Genomic DNA, 23,748 nt, shown 5'->3' on the forward strand with positions numbered 1-23,748 from the left:
GGCAAGCTGTTCAAGCATCCGAGCATAATCACGTGACCCTCACCTTTGAAGGGGTATGCCGAGAGACCACACAAATCGTCATATGTTGCCGCCGATGCCGGAAGGCGAGATGATGATTCTCTCAAGTCATGTGCCCAACAGGCGAAAGTCAATTGCCTTCTAGAGACCGAGGTCCCTGATGGCAAGACAGAAGTTCTCATGGTAGTTGAATCTCAGCTAAGGAGAAACAACACTATGCGCCGTTGAAGACGAAGGTGGAAGGTGAATGCAGACCTACGTCTTCACAGCTGAACCGAGAAAAGTGATTCTCAAGATTCTGAACCTGTACTTTTCAAAGGACCGAAAACGCTAAACCGCTATTTCATTGCTGTTCGGTGAGAAGTCGTGATTGCAATGAAAGCAGAACGCTTTTCAGTAATGAAAACACAGGGATGTACTGCCTGAAGAACCGCTTCTCATGGGCTGAATCATCATCATCATCTTTCAGGTTATCCAAGGAGGACATATATATACTTGGAAGTAGAGCTTGCAGGGCGGGGAACAGGCGTTGTCTTCCGTTATAGTACATCTACAATTCGGGGTGAACAATGAACAATTGTATACCTACGAATATGAGATATATTTAGAAGACAAACTCAGATGTCTGAAGAAATCATTCCGCATTATCGCAGCGGTAGGTGTGATGCAGCGGGAGACTAGGCTACAGAATTCTGTTACCGTGCGGTAAACAGAAAGATGATAGAGTCTATTGAGATATCTCTGTCTGGAAATTCTCGCAATGTCCAAGGCAATGCAGTAGAGATGGTCATTCACGTATGCAAGAATCCCAGCCAACCAGAGACCTAAGTCTGTGATTGCCGGGCAGAGATACGGTTCGGTGGTCAATCATTGTAGAGGAGAGAGACATAAACCGACCGTGCATCTCGGAGAGCCAGCTGGTACTGGGCTGCGGCAGGCAGCCCAATACACCGTTGGTCTCGCTCACTCGTCATCCTGAGTTGCCAGGTAATCCATTCCAAGAAGGAATGCGTTCGGCTAGAACCATCGAGCGCAAAAAAATACGCTCGAGCATTTGCATTTAAACGAAACAGATTTCGGTGAATACAAACGCTGAGGGTGTTGTTGTAACAATACCATAAGTATCTCAAAATTGAAACTGGTAACTCCTGGGAGGTTGCAGGCAGTCCCGAGTTGCAGTTCAATTAAGAAGATACTATTCGTCTCGGTCACAATCCGTAGAGTTAACTACGGTATGTGCCTACACCTCGGATAATTCAACTGATTAACAGAATCATGTCGCGAGGACAATATATGTAGTATATTTGTAGGTTCCTGTACATAGACCTCCATCCTAAATTCTTTTCCATTCGAGGAATGAGAATAAGGACTGGAAGCCGACACCCTTCATTCTCTAATGAAGAGAGTGAAGAAGTTATCCCCCGAAGGAAGACTTCAATGGTGATAACAGGATACCGAAGACGATAGTTCAAGCCAAACTGGATGTTCCCACCCGTTCTTCTCTATCCTGGGGTTGGCCGCCTACTGTGAGATATTCTTCCTTCAGCAGCAGTGCTTCTCTTGAACGCTAGAAATTCCAGGAATTCAAGCATTCGGCGAGATTCCGGAATATCGTAGTAACAATTATCTGGGATTCTCGTCTAGCCCCCACTCTGGACCCTGGTTTCGCCCAAGTGTTTGCAGATTGTAGAAAACCAGAACACTCGGAGAGTGCTAGAAATTCCAAAGAATTATAAGCACTCGGCGAAACCCCCACCGAATTCGTCAGACAATCATCAGGTGGTGGTCCTCCCGATTCCCGTAGAAATCGAGGATGGGGCAGGATCCTTCCTCAACGACGGGGACTTACGTCTGGTAGGACCCGAAGGTCCCCCAGGAACGCAGTCCCCAACGTGGAGTCCTACGGAGAATGCTCTGCAGGATCCCTCCCCTTTCCTTCGTAGCCATAGGGAGAGAGGGAATGGGGAGGAAGATTGGATACTCGCTCGCCTTCCCAGCGGAACTAGCAGTTGGAGAAGCGAGTAGGAGCAGCCATCACCGTGCTGTGCCGCTCAAAGTCTAGGAAAATGTTACCGTCAGGAGAAAACGTTTTCCTGAGGAGGGTTACGAACTCGTACTGTAGGCTAAGCGTTTGCCGCCACCGTGACCGTTGTCTGGGTTGGGCTGAGCGAGCACCTGACAGGAGAGAGCCGATACCGTCCTCCGACGCGTCCCAGTCCTCGTCAAGGCCGAAACCTCTCAAGAGGACCGAAGGGGGAGCGCACCCTGTTCTCTTGAGTGTGTGGTTCAGACGGACTGTCACGTGAACAGCGGTGATGGTCCCTCCGAGAGTCTGAGAAGCATCATTTGTCATCGCCAGCCACCCACGATCTCCTCCAACCACTTGAGCGAGGATCTGTTGGTCCCAAGACCTAACCAAGCTCGTGGCCGGATCGTAAGAAGTGCATTCCTCACGGTCACTCCTGTTCGTCTCGTTCCTCTCGGTGTAGCCTGAGGAGGTTGAAGGGACAGGTGAGGGAGACCTGATGCTCCTCCTACCCTGCCTACTAGCAGAACTAGTAGGCTGGGAGGACTGCAGGTTGGTTGGCGATCGAGCTGCAGGTCTGGACCAGCGGCTTCTTGCGGAGAAACACTGGACCAAGGAACGGAGCGTCGGTCTCTATGTCAGGGGAGTTGTTATGAGAGCTCCTCCCCTGCCTACTAGCAGAACTGGTAGGCTGGGAAGACTGTAGGCGATCATCAACCACGGTGATGGTCGAGCTGCTGGTCTGGACCAGCGGTCTTCCTGCTCTTCAGGAGATCTACTGGCGATCGAGCTGCAGGCCTGGTCGTGCGGCTAGACCGAAAGCAGCAGCGACGGTCCCGAGCGTCAGAGGAGCTGCTGCTGGTTCCCCTATCCATCCGGTCCTGGTGGGAGCAGCGGTCAGGGGACCGGCAGAGTCCGCTGTCGCTGTGGGAGCACGCCTTCACAATCACTCCTGATCGCCTCGCCCTTCCTGGTGTAACCCGAGGAAGTTGAAGGGATAGGAGAGGAAGGCTTGACGCTCCCCTCCCCACCCACCGGCAGGACCAGTGTGCTTGGGGGGCTGCAGGCGATCGCCAACCCACGGTGGCGATCGAGCTGCAGGCCTGGTCGCGCAGCTTTCCTGGGGAGAGCTGCTGGACCGAGAACAACGGCCCTGGTCCCATGCGTCAGAGGAGCTGCTGCTGGTCTCCCTACCCGTCTGGTCCTGATGGGAGCGGCGGTCAGGAGACCTGCAGAGACCACTGTCGCGGTGGGAGTGGTGCCTGTTCTCACAGCGCGTCGAACCGCTGGAACCAGCCGGGGCTGGTTCCTGCGATCGAGGGGACTTCTTCCCAGCCTTAGCCTCTGGCCGGTCTGGGACCGTCACGGCAACCCTGGTAGCCTGCGGTTCACTACGAGAGCGATCGCTGGCCTGGCGAGAGTCACCTGAGCAACTCTCGCCAGCCTTCCGCTCTGTGCCTCGGTCCTGGCGCCGAGCGAACTCGGAAGCCTGAGCCTTGGCTGTACGGTCGCCCATGGGAGACCGTACACTCGGTACCTCTCGCGAACGAGAGGCCGAGCCGGAACCTGGTTAGAGGTAGGACCTCTACCACCAGGCGAGGAAGTACCGGTGTTAGCCGGTACCCCTCTGGTCCCCGTCTTCTTCTTCCTTGCGGAAGGAGAGACGGGCCCCGCTCCCGAAGGAGCAAGAGGACCAGTGGAAGAACCCCCCATCCCACCGGAGTAAGACGGGCCCTTAGAAGTTCCCAAAGGAGACTTCTTAGGGGGGAAGGAGCCAGTCTTCTTCTTCTTCCTCGGCTTGGAAGCTTTGGAAGTCGAAGGGGGAAGAGGCGGCAGCAGGCGATGACGAAGAAGACAACGACAACACCTTCCTCTTCTTCTCGTCAGCTCCCTCAGGACAGACGTCTGGTCCTCCATCCAGAAGGACCCGCGACTGGGGCAGCAACACCATGGGCTGGAACAAGTTTGGCAGGAACTGGCTCAGGCAAGGCAGGTACAGCAGGAGCGGCAGGTATGGCAGGAGACTGGGCAGCAGCCAGCGACATCCTGGGTGCCGGCGGCAGGTCCAGGGGCGAACTCTTCAGGCACCGAAAGTCAGGGGCTGGCAGGGCGAAGAACCCAGAGGGGGAGGCATGCCCCTCCTCGGTACGGCAGCGATTGGGGTCTGTACAGCGGCCGTGGGAGTCACCGGCATCGCATGTTATGTGTAGACCAGGTGGGGAGGGGCGGCATACCCTGGGGTCGTGACGGTGGTGGCTGGTGGTGGTCACCATTCCATGGGTGACCAGAACAGCAACCGCCAGAAGATGCAGCTGCCCCTGAACGCTCGGTGTGCCCTGGAGACCCAGCGAGAACCATACCTGGCCGAGGTCGTCGCCCCCAGCAGGAGCACCTGAGGAAGCAAAAAAAAAAAAAAAAAAAAAAAACGGGTTAGTAGTAGGGGTTCACCCTCGCACGGGGGGGGGAACAAGTTCCCTCCCGAACGAACGGAAGACCCCGAGTACAAATTGGATGTTGGGGTATCCCGCCCCCTCCTCTACTCTCGACGGATGGGGCGAAGAGAAGGAACGAGAAACCCCCCCGAAGGGGAAGGAGCCATACGCGAGAGCTGGAATGGCGGCAGGAAGGAAGACAACGTGACTGTGACCAAGGGCGTTGCCGGACAACCCTCCAAAAGACTCCCTGGCAGGCTTACGCCGCTTCCTCCTAGCCTCATAGAGCACCCACTGCTCCTCCGACCAATTATTACACACAACGCAGGGCTCGGCCCGAGAGCATTTGCGCTCTCGGCACCGAGCACAATAATTCATGAGGATCAACCTCTGGAAAAGAGTGGAAGGCCCCACACTTATGGCCCTCCACACCAGGGCAAACTCTGCGGCTGATGGGGGGCGTGGGGACGTCTCCAGCTCACGAGAATGCGTAATAATGAAATAATAATAAAATACAAAGCACACGTACTTACAGTATTTTATCAAACACACACAAAGCAAACCAAGTTTGACGTAAGATACAAAGCGTACGACAAAAGCGGGCAGAGAGCAAACAACACGTCTGTCTCCATCGGCGGCCGAAAGCAAAGTCTTCACCTCACAGTTGCACGTGCGCGCACTGTCGGACAAGCAGTTAACTACCGAACTCCCTTGTTCGAACCTTACGACCGTTCCAGCTGCCGCTAGTTACCTTCCTATTGTAAAGGACTGATGGTTTGTATTCGTATCGGAACAAATTATATTTCAAAAGTCACATGATATGCGAGTATATATGGTAACGAAATGCTAATCTATACACAGATGGTTCTGTAATTTAGCAGTCGTCTACACTTGTCTTGTCTAAAGATTGTCTTTAGGTATTCAAGTCGTTGAATGGCTATAGCTTTTATCAGTATCTTTTAGCAAATGAAATACAAAATCTAAAGTACATAAATAAATGCTTGTTACCAAAAAAGGACAACCTACTTACTTGGAAGTGCAGATGAATAGAAAAATAATTGAAACTACGAAGACAATGAACTCAAGGGCCATAGTCTTCTTCCTTCCAAGTCTTTCTATTACTAAGATAGTGAAGAAAATCCCTGAAAATATAAGTCACTATGTAATGCCATATATTTCCACAAAAACATGTTGAATTAAAATATGTTTCATCTGCAAAATGTAAAACTAAAAAGCCCAATAGTCATGGGGATTAAGTCACCTGAAAAAGTAAGGGCCCCTCAGCCATTAAAATACAAAATTCATGTAAGATGGCAAAAAGAAAAAAACAAATCCATATTCATCATTGCCATCATATATCACTACAAGTTAAAAACATGGCTGGTCAGATAATGCAATCATTCTTCAGTTAATACACCCCAATACTCCCATTTTCAAAGTTTGCTTCCTATATTGTAAAGTGGATGTGGAGTTTTTTCATCTTTTTGTTTGTTGTTTCATTCTGACATGCTCCAGACTACTGCCTGCTTGACCTTGACCACTGAGTCCTCCCTTCCCACTATTTTTGGAACTGTGGGTCAATGTCTCTTAATACTTACAGCACTAAGTCATGGCTCATACTAAAACTCCTTTAATGGCAATTAATTTTCACATATATTTAATTGTCCTAGGTAAGAATAAATGTCAGAATTATGTAATAAATTTAGTTTTAAAGATTCAATATTTTCCCTATCTTTATATCCCACACAGTTTCCAACTATACCAACTTGCTAATGCACCATTCCTCGTAAGATTACTTGCAGTTGCAAGCTGTAATCATTACTTATCTCTTTGGCAAATAAAATAAGATCTAACCTTACTATATCTATTAGGTAAAGGATGATACTGAAATGACTGTTGCTCAAGTGTACCCTTACAAAAATGGTAAAGGGATGCTATACTATAGCACCTTACCACCTAAGGAGCAAAGAGCACACAGCTAAATTTATATGGTAAGGGCACCTATATGCAATACCATATACAGTACTATACTGTATTTAAAGTTATACCTGATGCTCTGTACAGGGATACTACTTAAAGCGTTCCTTGCACATCATCCTGTGAGCTGTATTATTTTTTATTCCTGCTTCATCCCTTCCATTCCCAGCCTTGTTCTGAGTCTGCCTTTTCCTATGCACCCAAATTGTAGACTGGTTAAACTTTTTTAGTAATAAGAATCTCACCTCTCATTAGAGAAGAAATCCTTCAAGCAAGCAATGGAAGATAATAACTGCCGTTATGGCATGAGTAAGTTCACAGACTTCATGAACTATATTAAGTGAGTCAACTGTATAATGTTGACTTTTTCTAAGTACTAAATCTATTTTAATGCAATACTGATGCATCACTGGATTCAAGCGCACTCTCTTGACTTGCTTCCACCTCAACTACACATCGGATGCCAGATGCCACAGCTTCCGATGCATTTACAATCTTTTATTATTTCTAACCGGTTTCCAGTGGCGCCAGAAGATTTATCCTATTGTTAAGACTGAAAGTTTGTTCTGCGTATCAACAAAAAAGCATCTATGGCTACTTAAAGACAATGTTAGCTTATTAACTACCCATCCTTAATCTTAGATAGATGATTGGAGATGTGGCAATGCATATGTGATTGGAGAATGTTTCAAGTCAATAAACATTACAAAATGTTTACATCAATCACAAATTGGTTAGTTAAAGAGTATTTTATTCAATTTAGTCATCAAATAACTTCATTTCCTCATATTTTTTATTAAAATGTGTGATCACACATAATTGGCACTAATCAAGCATGAACCCTAATATTTGATCAGCCATGTTTATCTCTTCTACCAAGTTAGCATTATAGTATGAGTAAAATAAGAGATTAGATCTATTCCATGGTCACATATGAAAGCATCAAACATCACCTTACCAGGAAATTCTGCAAGTGTTGTCCACAAAAGATCCAAATAATCTTCTGAATTTAATGGGCGGCAGTCAGCAGAACAGGTATGTACACCCTCTGTGCCAGATATGGAACACAAATTCCCTTTGGCTTCAAATAATTCTGTAGTCATGAGCACAACTCCATAATAGCAGAATGCACAGGATGACCTGTTAAAATATGCAAATATGTGTATTAAATCTCAGCTCCCTCCCAGCACCAAGCAGTATCATCAACCATTCACTACGATTCCCCTTCAAAGAGTCATCATCTTCACTCATCATCTGTTCACCAGTCAACAATTTTTTTTATTTCTAATGTCATACATGTCAAAAAGTTTGCAAATTCAGCTAGCTTTCCTTATGGTTATATAAATGTGATCCCTTTTATGCATTGGTATAATTCATAATCTGTGTGATTTGAACTGATTTTTTTTTTATGTTGCTTAGTTCAAAGTATGGTGTGATAAGGTTAGCGGTCCCATCAATGACATGCACTTAACATGCTCCTCGGACTGGTCAACGTAACTACATCTGCAGCATTATAACAGTAGACCTAAGAAGCTCAACAATCATAACATTTTCAAAATAAAAATATGAATTACATCAAGTTTTCTTTGAATGTTGAAATTTTAAGACCAGAGTGAGGAGCAGTGTTGGGGAAACAGAGGGTTTTGAGGTGAGGGTAGGATTACACCAGGGGTCTGCTCTGAGCCCATTTATCTTTAACATAGTGATGGATGTTATAATAGAGGAAGTAAGGGAGGCAGTACCATGGAACATATTGTATGCGGATGATATTGTTCTGTGTGCAGAGAGCAGGGAAGATCTGGAAATGAAATTGGAAAGATGGAGACAAGTACTAGAGGACATAGGAATGAGAATAAGTAGATCTAGGATGGAATATATGTGCACCACCACTGAGTGGGATGATAAAGTATTCAGCTTGGTGGAGAGCAAATAAAGAGAGTTGATAAGTTTAAGTATTTGGGATCTTTTTTTAACGCTGGAGGAAGTATGAAAGAAGAAGTAAAACATCAGGTACAGGCAGGCTGGAACAACTGGAGAGCGGCCTCTGGAGTTCTTTGTGACAAAAGAGTACCGCTTAGGTTAAAAGGAAAATTTCACAAGACGGTGGTAAGAACAGCAATGCTGTATGGTACAGAAACAGCAAGCATGAGAAAAACAGAGCAGAAGAAGATGGATGTGGCAGAAATGAGAATGCTTAGGTGGATGTCTGGGGTGACAAGAGGATAGGATCAGAAATGACTACATAAGGGGGTCGACTAAAGTGGTGGAAGTATCAAAGAAAGTGCAGGAGGGGAGGCTGAGAAGGTATGGACACCTGTTGAGGAAAGATGAGGACCACACTGGGAGACATACTATGGGATGGAGGTTCAAGGAAGGAGAAGAAGAGGGAGACCAAGAAATAAATGGAAGGACCGTGTGAGAGGAGACTTACATGAGAAGGGAATTGATGAGGCAGAAGCGCAGGATAGAAATAGACGGAAACGGCTCATCCGAAACGGCGACCCCATATAAAAATGGGAATCAGCTGGGAAGAAGAAGTTTAAGCTGCCTGTATGTTGCAAAATGAATTATAGGCCTAAAAAAATAATCTAAGGCTTCTTGAGATGTAATCTGTTACTAATGAATTTATTTGCAGAGATTACCTATTCTTTGAGGAATAAAAGGATGATGATTTTGATTATATGAGGAGATGGCTATTAATCGAAACATCTATAGTACAGGTGGCCCGCGCTTAACGGCGCAATCGCTCAGCGGCGAATCGGTTTTACAGCTGTCGTCAAAAATATTCATTAAAAAAATAAGGCATTGAGGTATTTTTACTGCACAATTTTCGGTCAACAGCGCCGCTAGCGCCGTTATGTCTAATGAGCACATACATTTGTAGAAATACCATTCAGCCCATAAAGGTTATGCAAATGATATTAAAAAATTTAGAGTTATTACATAGGTATTAGGGTAAAATATATGGCTCTGATGCTGTTCTATGGCAAAAATGTAGGGTAAAATATATGGCTCTGATGCTGTTCTATGCCAAAAATGTAGAGTTAAATGAGTGCAAATTTAGCTATGGATGTGTCGATTTATAAATGTTCATGCTTTTATGTTTAAAATGTGTATGAAAATGTATTATGTATAGAGTATTCTTATTTCTGCACAGAAATATGATACAAAGGCAGCTTTTGAAACTGCCCTTCACGTTATCAAGTACGATGTTTTTTCATGTTCATTCTTGTAAGCTGCCGTCTGCTGCCCTTCCGAAAATATGGAGTTAAAAAAAGTGCAAATTTAGCAATCGATGTGTCAAATTTATAAATATTCATGCTTGTATGTTTAAAATGTGTATGAAAATGTATTATGTATAGGGTATTTTTATTTCTGCGCAGAAATATGATACTAAGGCAGCTTTTTGAAACTGCCCTTCACGTTATCAAATACGATGTTTTTTCATGTTCGTTCTTGTAAGCCGCCACCTGCTGCTCTTCCAAAAATATCGAGTTAAAAAGAGTGCAGATTTAGCGATCGATGTGTCGATGTTATAAATGTTCATGCTTTTATGTTTAAAATGTGTATGAAAATATACTACGTACGTATGAGGTATTTTTTATTTTTGTACATAAATATGATACAAATTAAGGCAGCTTTTGTAACTACCCTCCACATTGTCAGAGGATGTTTTTTCATGTTCGTTCTTGTCTGCCACTGTTCGAAAAATGCATGGTGTTATTTTATTAATTATGCATCTTTCCATAAATACTTATTTTCTTGCTTCTAGTTAGCATAAACGAATATCTAGATACTTTACTTATATGAGACAAGGTTATTTTTCCTTATACGACGTGTTTTTTAGGTGGAAATATGAATTGAACATTTCTCGTTGTGATTGTGAACTCATTTTTTTCGTTAACAGATTACGTTGGCGGCATGTTTACTGCATAAAAAAATTACGTGATTCCATTCTCAATTTTCCTTTATATCATCGTAATACGAACTTTACGTTATTTATCTTATATCGGCGTGGAACCAACATTAAATGTGTTCTTTCAAGCACAGTAGTTTTGATTAAAATGATTTTATCTATATTTTATCTACGGTTGTGTTTGATGGCATACGTTTACTGGAGTTTTATCCTTGTTGCCGATGCACGATAATAGTCATTAGCAACTTGAACAGTTTTCTCAGCTTCAGCTATAACTAGGTTTAAATTTAACAGTATATTTTCCTATTGATCTTTGATTTATATTGATCTTTGATCTACAGCGAAGAAAGTTATTACATTAAGATATCTCAGTCCTATTCTACATAACATCATCTATAACAACTATGGTAATAATGTACTATAGTACGATGATTAAAATACAAGCCAAACGGATGTTGTTACCTAATTCGGTTGTACTTAGAAATAAAAAGTTGTTTCTCGTTCGGTTGTTCATGGCTGTAAACATTTACGCAACAAGTATAACGTTAAAACCATACTTTAATCATTCTCTTTTGCTGTTTTTGAACTTATGTAACTAGAAGATGGAAGAAAGTTAGGCTATTGTAAATTGGTCTCTCATAAAATCGGATTATCGTAAGATAAATTATCGTAACTTGAACATACAACTACCTGTACACTGTATAAAACCTTATAATATCTTTACATACTTTAGACACCCAAAGGATTAAAGCTAAGATTTTTTCACTTTACTGTATTTATAACACTATAATGTACTGCACAGTAGTACCGTAAATTCTATAGTCCCATACTGCATAAATATAATTTTACTTATTGCATGATTGCGGAATTACGGCGCCATTGGGCTGGTCTAGGGCACTGTTAACTGGTCTAGTATTCCGAAAGAAGGTGTGCGGCAGCTGTAGGCTTTAAAATTGCTTAGCGTCAAAAATCGCTTAGCATCAGCGGCCAGGAACGGAACCCCTGCTGCTAACCGAGGGCCAACTGTATTTGAAAGTGTAATGCTCACCAGATGAACCACAGCAGGAGTGTTGTCCACTTGAGGTCTTGCACAAGCAAATCTCTTATCCTTCCACGATTCATCTGAGCAACATCATCCACAATCAACCTACCCAGTAACATAGGTTTCCCTAAAAAATAATATGAATGAATTATAACAACCTACCCAGTAACATAGGTTTTCCTAAAAAAGAATATCAATGAATTATAACAATGTTAAAAATGACAGTAAAAAATACACTTTATCTGAGGAAAAAAATCTTATCTACTTTAAACATTTTAAAGTAAAAAATAAACATATTTCATAAAGCATATAACAGGTTTAAATCAGTAGAGCTGGTAATCAGTGACTCACAGAGTTAATGTTCATAGCCGCAGGCACATAATCTTAATTATTGTACTGTTCCAACACAGTTTTTCTTACAAGGGCACTTGGCTTGAAATATTCACCTTTGTTCCTAGTTTACTCGATAATTTTCTATTACTGATGTGATAAAAGCAGAAAGAACACAAATACAAATTTTAAAAATGAAATTTTTATAATAAAAAAAAAAAGTTTTATGTATACTTATGAAGTAATTACCTAGTTAAGAGCTCCCTGCCTATGGCAGCCTAAAATAGAAAATTCACGATAGCACTAGCATTTGTCCAGGTGTATTTAACATGCCCCACCCACTTTCCAGGACTGAGAGAGAGAACAACCAGGCAGAGAGATCCAATACACAGTACAGTTGTCAGCATATAGTTGATCCTCATTAAGACAGACTAATAGGGGCCTGGGTGTCCGTCTTAGCCGATTGTCTGGTTTAACTGGCGATACCTATATATATATACAGGCAGTCCCTGGTTATCAGCGGACTCAGTTATTGGTGGTCTGGTTTTATGGCACTTGTCTAGCTCCATAAAATCGGCGATTTATGGTGCCATAACGGGCCGAGTTTCGGTTATTGATAATAGAGTTATGGCACCATAAGAGTTCTTATGGTGCGCCATAAAGTACTTATGGCGCCGATAAACATAAATTGCCATGTTTCGGTTAATGGTGGTTTTCACTTATTGGTCCATCCACGGGAATGGAACCCCCGCTGATAACCGGGGACTACCTGTACCTATAAATACCTATAAATAAAGAGTATGAATAATAAACCAAAGTAGAAATGTTTGAAAAACCTTATAGTAAATGATGAAAAATGAAGAATAAAACACGACAAAAATGATAAATTCAGGCACACACGTAGATGCCTATGTTGAGACATGAACGCACAACTGTATATTGCAGCAAAAAAAAAAAAAAAAATTCTTTTTTTCCATGTCTTTTCCATTTTAGTTGTTTATTCATTATTATTATTATTATAATTTATAATTAATATACTGTTAAATGAATATGCGATCATTAAGATAATCAATAATGAAATGTAGTGGGACAATTAAGACCATATGTTCACTAACACATTTTGTTTTCAACAAAAACATTCTGTAAAATGCAAAAATCTATGTGATCCAAATAACTGTAATTCAACTTGGAGAGGGTTGTTCTTTATATTGCCACTGACACCATCAACAGTTTGTAGTTGTATTTTGTAACAGAAATGTCTATAAATAGAACAGAAGTAGAGGGCTGTCATTGGCTAACAGATCACCATGGCAACCAGCCAGTCTGTAGGGTTTTAGCTGCAGCATTCTGTCTGTAAGTGTATGTGTTTTGAATACAATACGTAGTTTTTAATAGTGTATGAATTTTACTGATTTATAAAGAATAGAATAAATTCCTTCCTTCAAAATTGTTGAAATATGAAAGATGATAAAAATGAAGATAGAGTTAAGCCACATAGAGGAACTGGCAATTCCTCTCTCTCTCTCTCTCTCTCTCCTCTCTCTCTCTCTCTCTCTCTCTCTCTCATATCGTTTGCCATGTAAAGACAAGTATGGTTCAGTAACTCAGCTTTTGTCTTCATAAAGTTTACCTTTGCCATATCTTTCTTTAATAAAAAAAACATACAAAGCCATCATACTGTAGCTACTAGTCAGGCAGCAGATAGATAAAACTGCTGGTTACCATACTTCCTACCCATCCAGACAATAGCATGTCGTAATAACCGTACGTACTGCTTGCAAGCTAAATCAGTTAAAAGTTGAAAGCATTTTAGTTTAGTACAGTATAAATACAGAACTACAGTGGTCCCCCCGTATTCGCAGGGGATGCGTACCAAACACCCCCGTGAAAAGTTAGAACCTGAGAATAGTTGGAACCCCCATAAAAACGCTAAAAACAGTCTATTTCATTAGTTAAAACTAAAGAAAAACCCACTAAAAATTTTTATTTGTGGTTTTTTAAATAGTTTTATCACAAAAAGTGCATTTTATGATGAAATTGATAAAAAAAACAGGAATTTGTGGATATTTCTCATGGAAAAATATAGCGAATATGCGAATTTTCTGTGAATGATGCAGGGAAACGTTCCCGAGAGAAATCCGCGAATGTGTGAGTCCGCGAATCCGGAGAACGCAAATACGGGGGGTCCACTGTATATATAAAAATATAAATGAAAAGTCTGTTTACTCTTGGTCTATAAAAAAGGAAAATGGTATGCAATGAGTGGAGGAACATAAGTACTATTTGAATTAAATTGACTGTTTCTTTTCGCTGTCCATCTTATCTGATATCCAGAGTACAGTGTTCCCCTCATATTCGCAGGGGATGTGTACCAGGGACCCCCGCAGATAGCGCAAACCCGCGAATAGTTAGAACTCCCCTCTAAAAATGCCCATATCTGCCTATCTTGAAAGTTCAAACACCAAATGTATACTTAAAGTATCATCCTACATCAAAGATACCATTGAATTGGTATTATTAATATCATTCCAAAGTCATCTTAAACATTTTACCATTAGAAATATATAAACAGCCAATAACACAGAGAGAGAGAGAGAGAGAGAGAGAGAGAGAGAGAGAGAGAGAGAGAGAGAGAGAGAGAGAGAGAATAACTCCTTACGATATCAATAGATTGAAAGGAACTTCTATAGGCAACATTTATTTCCCCGCCCATAAAAGGGATTTTGACAAAGGAAAAATCTATTTCTGGGTGAAGACCTGTGTTGCCCAGTTAAATGTACCTATAGCACTCATTTCTAGGTATAAATAAATGCTAAATATACCAGAGAAAAAAGCCATATGGAATGTCAAGAGTTACTAACTCTGGATCGATCACCCTCATAGGGTGTCGGTAAGCATCAGGGGCGAGTGGAAGCCAGTATCACAGATACTTTACCCAATATCTTTCTCCTCTCTCAAAATCCCCCGCCAGAGAGGTGCCATTACAACGACCACCTTCCGCTCGCCACCGCTACCTCAGCCAAGAAACGTCATTCCTGAATATGCACCCAAGCTTAGGCCAGCTAATGGGTGGGGAAAGGAAAAAGAGAGGGATGGGTTCACTGGGCGACACAGGTCTTCACCCAGAAATAGATTGTTCCTTTGTCAAAATCCCTTTTCTGGGATTGACCTGTGTCGCCCAGTGAAATAGTAACAGAGAATTGGCCATACAAGCTTGGTAAACTGAGAGCAAAACAAAAATTTTATAGAAGGAGAAAATAAACTTTTCTTAACAATCATTGTTTTAATGATCCAAGTTAGGGGATACAAAATATAAGAAGCAAATAACATATAACCATATATGACCAAGTTCATACCATCACCAGGAAAATCAGCACGGGTAATGAATGCAATAACACATGAAATAATGAATATGTACAAGCACAGGAGTGGGTTAATAAGCAATCCAGTCCGTGACAAAAGGCAAAAAGGGAGGGAATAGAAGCAAGGCAGGTACGTGAGAGGGAGTACCAAAAGGTAATTAAAGATATAACAATATACAACATTACAAAATACATAATTAGGCTGTATCAGGGGAGACAATGTTCCCAGCAGCCACTGCAGAATATTTAAGGGCCTCTAGAGACTTAAGATAGTGGCGTTTAAATACTGTCAGAGACTTCCAACCCGTATACTTTTTGAGATCTTTGAAGTTCTTATGATGAAAAGAATTAACTGAGGTAGCCACTGCTCGGATATCATGAACCTGAGGAACTGAATCCGGATTAGCTTGTTTAATAAAATAAAAAAAATTGTTGTCTGATGGCCTCCAAGGAAATGGTTCCACCATTCTCTCTAATAAAAAGAGGACCTGAAGACTTATTAGAAGTTCTGTCAAGGTAAGATTTCAATGTAATAACTGGACATAATGATGGGTCCTGTGGAAGAGGGACAATCGTCCACGGAGACCACCTGTTCCGAGGGTCTTCATTCTTTGCTAAGAATTTCAGATCAGGAGAAAGCAGAACTTCTCCTGACGGGAGGAAATCAATATGATTAGGTTCTCTATAGAGAGCCGACAGTTCAGATATTCTGGCACCTGAGGCCAGGCTCAGTAAAAATAATGTTTTCCTGAGAAGGGTTATATATGAGCATGATTCATTATCAGTATCTGAAGCTAACTTGAGTACATCATTTAAAAACCAGGAGACCGTATGAGGCCGGTTTACTGGTCTCAGACAAGCACATGCTCTAGGGATAGACGAAAAGTCCGAATCTGTTAAATCAATATTAAAGTCATATTGAAATATTTTCCTTAAGGCGGATTTAGTCGTAGTGATGGTACTAGCAGCTAGGCCTTTTTCGAACAGAGTTCTAAAAAATGAAACTGCCAGATTCGTGGTCATTGTCTGAACATTTGATTCCATTAGAAAGATGACTAACTTCCTCACTGCCGAATTGTACTGCCGGAGTGTCGATTCACTTTTGTCTGATTCCACGAATAATGTGTTTAGTGGATCAATATTAGCACCTTTCTGTGCCGCAAACTTCATGAAGTCCATAAATAACTTCATGAAGTCCATAAAGTTAGGGCATTCAGAATTCTTGAGGAAGCTGACACAGTCCGAGTTTGTACTAATTGAGTCAGTTTTAGGTTGGGGATCCGTCTGGGACGGAGTTTCAACTCTAGTAAAAGAGGAAACCAATTGCTCTTTGGCCAGTTGGGTGCTACCAGAGCTATCCGCCCTTTGAAAGATCTGAGTTTGTGTAGAACTTTCATCAAAAGGTTTATTGGCGGAAATAGGTCAATCTTCTGCCAATTGTTCTAGTCTATGGACATCGCATCTGTGGCGTGAGCTAGAGGATCCAAATTGGGAGCCACATAACATGGAAGTTTGTAGTTGGACTCCATGGCGAACAAGTCTACCTGAAGGCCCGGTATTTGTAGGCAAATCCAATTGAATGACTTTGTGTCTAAGGACCACTGTGATTCCAGCGGAGTTGTCCTGGACAGTGAATCCGCAATGACATTCTGTACTCCTGCCAGGTGAGTAGCTGACAGGTGCCAATGATGTCTCATTGCCAACGAGAAGATTGCTATCATCACATGATTTATATGGCTTGACTTGAAACCTCCTCTATTTAGGCAGTGAACTATCACTGCACTGTCCAGGACTAGTCTGATATGAATATTCCTGGCCGGAGCCAGTCGTTTCAGGGTCAGGAAAATGGCCATTGCTTCTAAGATGTTGATATGGAACTGGGGGAATACTGTCGACCATGTTCCTTGAACCTTCTTGTACTGAGAATAGCCCCCCCATCCGCTCAGAGAGGCGTCCGTGTGGACTACTAGAGACGGCGGGGGAAATTGGAGTGGTACTGATTTGGAAAGACTCTTGACTGTCGTCCATGTACGAAGTCTTTTCCTTAGTATCAGCGGAATCAAGGAGATTTTGTCTCTGAGTCTGCTGTTGGCTCTTCTCCGCTGTACCCGATTGATGTCCTTCAGTCTGGCTTTCAATAAAAGATCTGTTATTGAAGCAAATTGAAGAGAACCTAAGACTATTTCTTGGGTACGACGAGACACCTGTCTGTTCTTGAGAAATTGTCTCGTAGCTTTTGCTATCTCTTTGCACTTGGTTGGTGGAAGAGATAGTTTGTGTGCGATTAGATCCCATTGAATACCTAACCATTGAAAGTGAGACGCCGGAATGAGACGGGACTTTTCCTTGTTTACCTGGAATCCCAGATAATCTAGAAATTTTATTACTTTGGCTGTTGCACTGCAACATTCTTTGTCGTTGGGTGCCCAAATGAACCAATCGTCTAGGTAAGCTACTAGTGTAACCCCCTGAGCTCTTGGTTCCTGAACTACTGTCTCTCCTAGTTTGGTGAATATTCTGGGCGCTATATTGAGCCCGAATAGCATGACTCTGAACGAGTAAGCCTGTCTTCCTAGTTTGAAGCCTAAGTAGGGAGAAAAGTTTCTCGCTATCGGGACGTGATAATAAGCGTCTGTAAGATCGATAGAGGTGGTGACGACCCCACGGGGAAGTAAGGTCCCCACCTGCGAGATGGTTAGTATGCAGAACTTGTTGCATTAATGTATGAGTTGAGACGGGACAAGTTCAGAGTCACTCTTCGTTTGTCCGTGTCCTTCTTTGGTACAGTGAACAAATGTCCCTGAAATTTCAGGTGTCTGACTCTTTATTGCCCTCTTTTGAAGAAGGTCTTTGGCATAGTCTAGGAGGTCTGTCGTTGGAATTTGGTGGAATCTGACTGGTGGAGGAGGCTCTTTTATCCATCTCCACCCCAGACCTTTTAATACAATAATGTGGGACCACGGACTGAAGGTCCAATGGTCCCGGAAGAGGTACAATCTCCCGCCTACCTGGAGAGGCTCATAGATTGGATGAGGTCTTACTTCCTCTGCCTCCTCTGGAACCTCTGCCTCTGCAGGGAGTTCTGGAGCCAGCTCTGTACCGGTAAGCACCTCTTGCTCTGGTTCCTCTTGCATTTCGGTTATAGCCTTGAAACACCCCTTGTGCTTCAAACGAAGCGTTGAAGGCCGAGGACGTCACAAAAGCAGCCAAACTCAAGGACTGTTGAGTTGGTTGACTCTGCAGCAACACCAATTGTTGCTGCGGTCGTGCTTTAGAGGTCGAAGGTTGACCAATCTGGGAGACGGGGACTGCCTGCATCACTGTCTGTGTCTGAGGAGCCTGGAAAGACTGATACTTCCTGACCCTCTTCCTAACTTTTGGCTGCTGTCCGGGGGTCTCATAAAACTTCCTTTTTGAAGGAAGACCCCAGCGGACACGAAGGTTCTGATTAGCCCTAGCAGCCTCACTGATGACGCTATTAACTACGTCTTCAGGAAAAAGGTTAGGACCCCAGATTGCCGCTTTAATGAGCTTATTAGGCTCATGTTTAATGGAAGCATCGGCAAGGACATGCTTCCTGCAGTTCCGCCTAGTAACCACAAAGTCATAAAGGTCACTCTGAAAGGTCTGTAAGAGTGACTTTGTAAGAACCCGGAATAGAGGTTCCTCAGAGTAAACAGGCGCCGTCAACTCCGATGTAGTAACAGAGTTGATCGACCTACTCAGTCTGCACCTGGATTCAAATTCTGCCTTTACCATGGCCTCCGGGATTCTGGGTAATCTTTCACTAAATTGAGAGGAAGCACACTCCAGATCGAGTTTGCCCACTGTGAACGTTTCTGGAGCGCCCACCCAGCACTCCAGATCTCCGGGAAAGAGCAGAGAGGTAGGCTCTGTCTCTCGAAGCTGAGACATCGGCTTCTCCTCCATTCCAGCCTGCAGAGTTAACTCTGCGATCTTAGACGTGCAAGGGGTTGGGATGTTATCCCTCACCACGAACATGGTGTAGCAGCCCTTGTGTGGCGTCAGTCTAGTGTTGACACACTCCCATTCTGAAAGGGTGCGGACCCATGCCGACTGTGCCTGGTCCCTAGGATAAATTACTGTTTCCTTTGGGACCCTGTCTACCCTGACTAATGCTTCCTCAGCTAACCGAGCAAAGCCTGGGAAGGGATATTGGAGGTCCGCCGGGAAGAACTCGTAATCTTCCACGGGACGGGTTCCACAGCCTTCAATTGTCAGCATGCCATCCGAAAAGGGGGCATGCAGAGCCAACCACCATGGGTTGCTGTTCTCAAATGGTGGAAGCTTAGAGGCGTCTGGCACAATAAAGGACTGCTGTGTGCCTCCGGACTGCGTAAGTCCGGCCAGCAAGCTCTCCTGGACCTGTAGCCTCTGAGCCAGAGACAGGATGGACTGACCCGATGTCTCCAAGCTTGAAGCAAGCTGAGAAGACATTGACTGTAACCTCGAGTCCACGATACTGCCCATCTTCTCCATGAGAAGATTAGCGAAGGGATCAGGATCAAAGCCGGACTCCATAGATCTGGCTTTAGATACTTTAGCTCTCGACCCCTTATGCGAGGGAGTAGCTTTAACCGAGGAAGTCATAGGTGTAGGAGCCAATGACAACCTGGCGGAACTCGCTGGAGTAGGATTATTTGGTATGTTAGTCCTAGGCAGAGTCTTCTTATTCATGGCTTTTACCTTGGGAATCACGGGTTTTACCTTGGGAATCACGGGACTAGACCTGTCCCCAGGTTCCTGGACTTTGAGAAGCCCTGGAAAGAAGAGGAAGAAGACGGAGTAGGACTGAATGAAAAAGATTTATTTTTTACAGTACCTTCTTCCTGCTCGTCGACGGTCATCGGTTCAAGATGGATATTGATGGCCGCCACCTACTCGCACAAGACGTCTTGGTCTTCCGGAGGGGCCTGGGTCTCCAACCGAATCTTGGCAATGATAGGGGCCGCCAACTCCTTATCCACTGCCGGATACAATATCGAACAAAGCTCCTCCGACAGTACATAGGGGCATCCGGCAGCGACATTCCTGCCAAAACCTCCAACCCAGGTCCTTAGGGTCATCAACGAGGAGGTTTTGAGCGCCAGAGGAGTCTGTAAGAGAGGACGAAATCAGATCCTCTAGTGGCGGAATGTGTCATATTTTCAGATATATAAATGTAAGGATATGTCATACAAAATAGAGAAAATTACCAAGATGAGAATGGTACCTACCGACTCATCAGTCACATACTCAAACAATGAGTAGCAAACTTCACAGCTGTCCAGGTGCCATACCAATAGGTTATCGATCTGCACAGCACAACTGGCATGAGACCAACAGACCTCATGACCACACGGTTGTTGGAGGACAGGTGTGCACCCTAACTCCTGACATCACACCATCTGAAGTTAGAGTTGATAAATGAATATCTTCAAATAGTTCCGCCGGAGTTAATTCCGGCGGTATGTTTACACTTAGATTAGTTCTACTAAAACTCACTAAAGGTAAACATCAACTATTATAATTTTACATATCGTAAAAGCTCAGATTGTCTCCGCCTGCTTCGGAATCCATAATCTTGTTATCGCAATACTAGGACCAGCGGAGTTGGCCTGATACGAACAGAACAGGGAAACAAGGTAAAACCTAGGCCTGAATCTAATCACACCGGAGTAGGATAGCCATTCCAAGTCCATTGGAAACGCATTGCCTAAGCCTAGTCCGCCTCCACCGGAGTGGGGAACAGCGATAACAACAGAGAAATACGGAATACCGAGCGGCAGAAACAGCGGTATGTAGTGCTCTGGCATATAAAATACATCGAATAAATACAGGTTCGGAGACATACCAACAGAGAATATGTAATCTACTAATCCTTTATCTCCTCTGACTAATCCCCCGAAACGGTGCTAGACGCTCCAGCTACTGTTCACTGGTAGGATTGCTAGGTCAGCGAGCTAACTAAGCACTTCCGGAACAAGTCCGGAACGGAAGTGAAAAGCTCGGAGGAGAAGGGAAGACTTGTAATTGCCTGGCAGGAGGCAACCGGTCAGGTGATTACCATCCTCCGAGAAGCCGTGAAGTAGCCTACAACTAAAGGGATAGAAGGCGGCATGCCAACTGACACCCTAAAGGAGGTAACGGGCAAGGCTATACTTGCAAAAATTTTATCGATAAAGAAGTATTGGAAGTACCGACGAAAAAAGGGGGCAAGCCCATCTGCGAGCCTAGCCTAACCTTCCACAATCGGATACACCAATCTGGTCAGGTAGGCTAGGATAGCGCATACTAGTACGTTACGAAAGAGGACACTCTAGAGCCTAACCTAACCCTCTAAAATCAAACGTATCGACCTAGTCAGGTTAGACAGGTCTAGCACCTAAATTTACGTAACAGAGAGGAACTCTCTTGTGATGGAACACCCTCCAAACCAAATATCGGTCTGGTCAGGTTGCCAGGACTAGTACCAACTATGGGTAGCGAGTAGCACTCTCAAACTCCTAGCCTACCCTCCAAAATCTCATCGATCTGGTCAGGTAGGCTAGGGTTGGTAAATCGTGAGGGACTTCCAAACTAGCCTCATCAATAAAAATTTTGTATACCAATATAATATTAAAACAAGATAATACAAAAATTACCACATATACAACATGCATGAGCATATCGGATGGAAGAGGGCTTTCCTTTACCTCCAAAATAATAACTGGAGAAGTACTAGGCTAGCTAGCCTAGCTCGCTTCCAACACACTACTCATGCATTAAAATGAAATAAAACCACACTTTTGTGAGGGAACCAAATCGCTCATGAAGGACGATGACTAACGTGGGAAACCCTCTAATAAGGCCAAAAATTTAAGGGTTAAACCGTAATACATAAGCCTATCGATACCCAACAGGAGCGAAATGGTAAAATTTTACAACAACAGTAGCACTTACTGTGATGTGCAATAGTGGTGAATTTAACCCTTAAACGCCGAAGCGGTAAAAAAAAAAATGTCTCCCGTGTGCCGGAGACGTTTCAGAGTGAGCGCGGAAGCGGAAAAAATATTTTTTTCAAAAAATCACAGCGCGCTTAGTTTTGAAGATTAAGAGTTCATTTTTGGCTCCTTTTTTTGTCATTGCCTGAATTTTAGTATGCAACCATCAGAAATGAAAAAAGTTATCATTATCATATATAAATAATGCGATATATGATATCGCAAAAACAAAATTTCATATATAATTATATTCAAATCGCGCTGTGCGCAAAAAGGATAAAGGTAACAAGTTACTTTTTTTTTCGTTGTAATTTACACTAAATTGCAATCATTTTGGTATATAACACATTGTAAAACGATAAAAGCAACACAGAGAAAATATTATCACAAAATAATGCATGAATTCGTAACGTGCGGACGTAAACAAATATTTTTTTCATAAATTCACCATAAATCTACATATTGTCCTAGAGACTTCCAATTTCTTTCAAAATGAAGACAAATGATTGAATATTACTATACTGTAAGAATATTAGCTTACAAATGCAGTTTTTGACCATATCCGACGAGTTAAATTTGACCGAATGTAGAATTTTTTTTATATATATTTTTTTATATGCAATTATTTCGGAAATAAGAAAAGCTACCAAGCTTTTCCAAAATATTTTTCGTTTTATTCTACATGAAAATTACGCACATTTTCATATATAAAACTCTATGAAATGCCTAATATGAAATGGAGCAAATATTCCGAGAATGGGACTTACGCATTTCGGAGATTTGTGGCGGAGAATCCGCGCGCGGAGGGAAGGACAGTTTTTTTTTAAAATTCACCATAAATTTAAATATTGTGCTAGAGACTTCGAATTTGTTTCATGATGAAGATAAATGACTGAATATTACTAGACTGTAAGAGTTTTATCTTACAATTGCGTTTTTCGACCATTTCGGTAGAGTCAAATTTGACCGAACGTGGTTTTTTTTCTATTTATCGTGATTTATATGCAAATATTTCGAAAATGAGAAAAGCTACAACCTTCAACTATTTTTTGTTGTATTATACATGAAATTGCACACATTTTCATATATAACACTTTATGTAACGGCTAATTTAAAATGGTGCAAACATTACCACAATCGCACGTATGATTTTTTCGGAAGTTACCGCGCGGACATAAGGAAAATGTTATTTTTTTCATAAATTCACCATAAATCGAAATATTGTGCTAGAGACTTCCAATTTGTTGCAAAATGAAGGTAAATGCTTGAATATTACTAGAATATAAGCATTTTAGCTTACAATTGCGTTTTTCGACCATTTCTTTGGTAGAAGTCAAAATTGACCGAAGGTTGAAAATTTGTCACTTATCATTTTTTATATGAAAATATTTCAAAATTGATAAAAGCTACAACCATGGGTTGTTTTTAGTTGTATTGTGCATGAAATTGCGCACATTTTCATATATAAAACTTTATGTAACGGCTAATTTAAAATGGTGGAAACATTACCACAATCGCATGTATGATTTTTTTCGGAAGAGTTACCGCGCGGACGTAAGGAAAAAGTTTTTCCATAAATTCACCATAAATCGAAATATTGTGCTAGAGACTTCCAATTAGTTGCAAAATTAAGTTAAATGATTGAATATTACTAAAATATAA

The 23,748-nt window shown here is 42.6% G+C and overlaps 1 protein-coding gene across 1 annotated transcript in view; it reads right to left on the reverse strand.

Moving 5' to 3' along the window:
- LOC135202373 (synaptic vesicle 2-related protein-like) overlaps positions 1-12,025 on the reverse strand; it is a 28,283-nt gene extending 16,258 nt beyond the window's left edge. Inside the window, exons 1-3 of the mRNA XM_064231735.1 lie at positions 11,418-12,025; positions 7,412-7,593; positions 5,507-5,618 (exon numbers count right to left, since the gene is read on the reverse strand). Of these exons, the coding sequence (XP_064087805.1) occupies positions 5,507-5,618; positions 7,412-7,593; positions 11,418-11,530 (407 nt within the window). The 5' untranslated portion in view covers positions 11,531-12,025. The remainder of the gene's footprint in view (positions 1-5,506; positions 5,619-7,411; positions 7,594-11,417) is intronic.
- Between the last annotated feature and the right edge of the window lie 11,723 nt (positions 12,026-23,748).

This window comes from Macrobrachium nipponense, chromosome 30 (assembly GCF_015104395.2).
Source record: "Macrobrachium nipponense isolate FS-2020 chromosome 30, ASM1510439v2, whole genome shotgun sequence".
NCBI lineage: Eukaryota > Metazoa > Arthropoda > Malacostraca > Decapoda > Palaemonidae > Macrobrachium > Macrobrachium nipponense.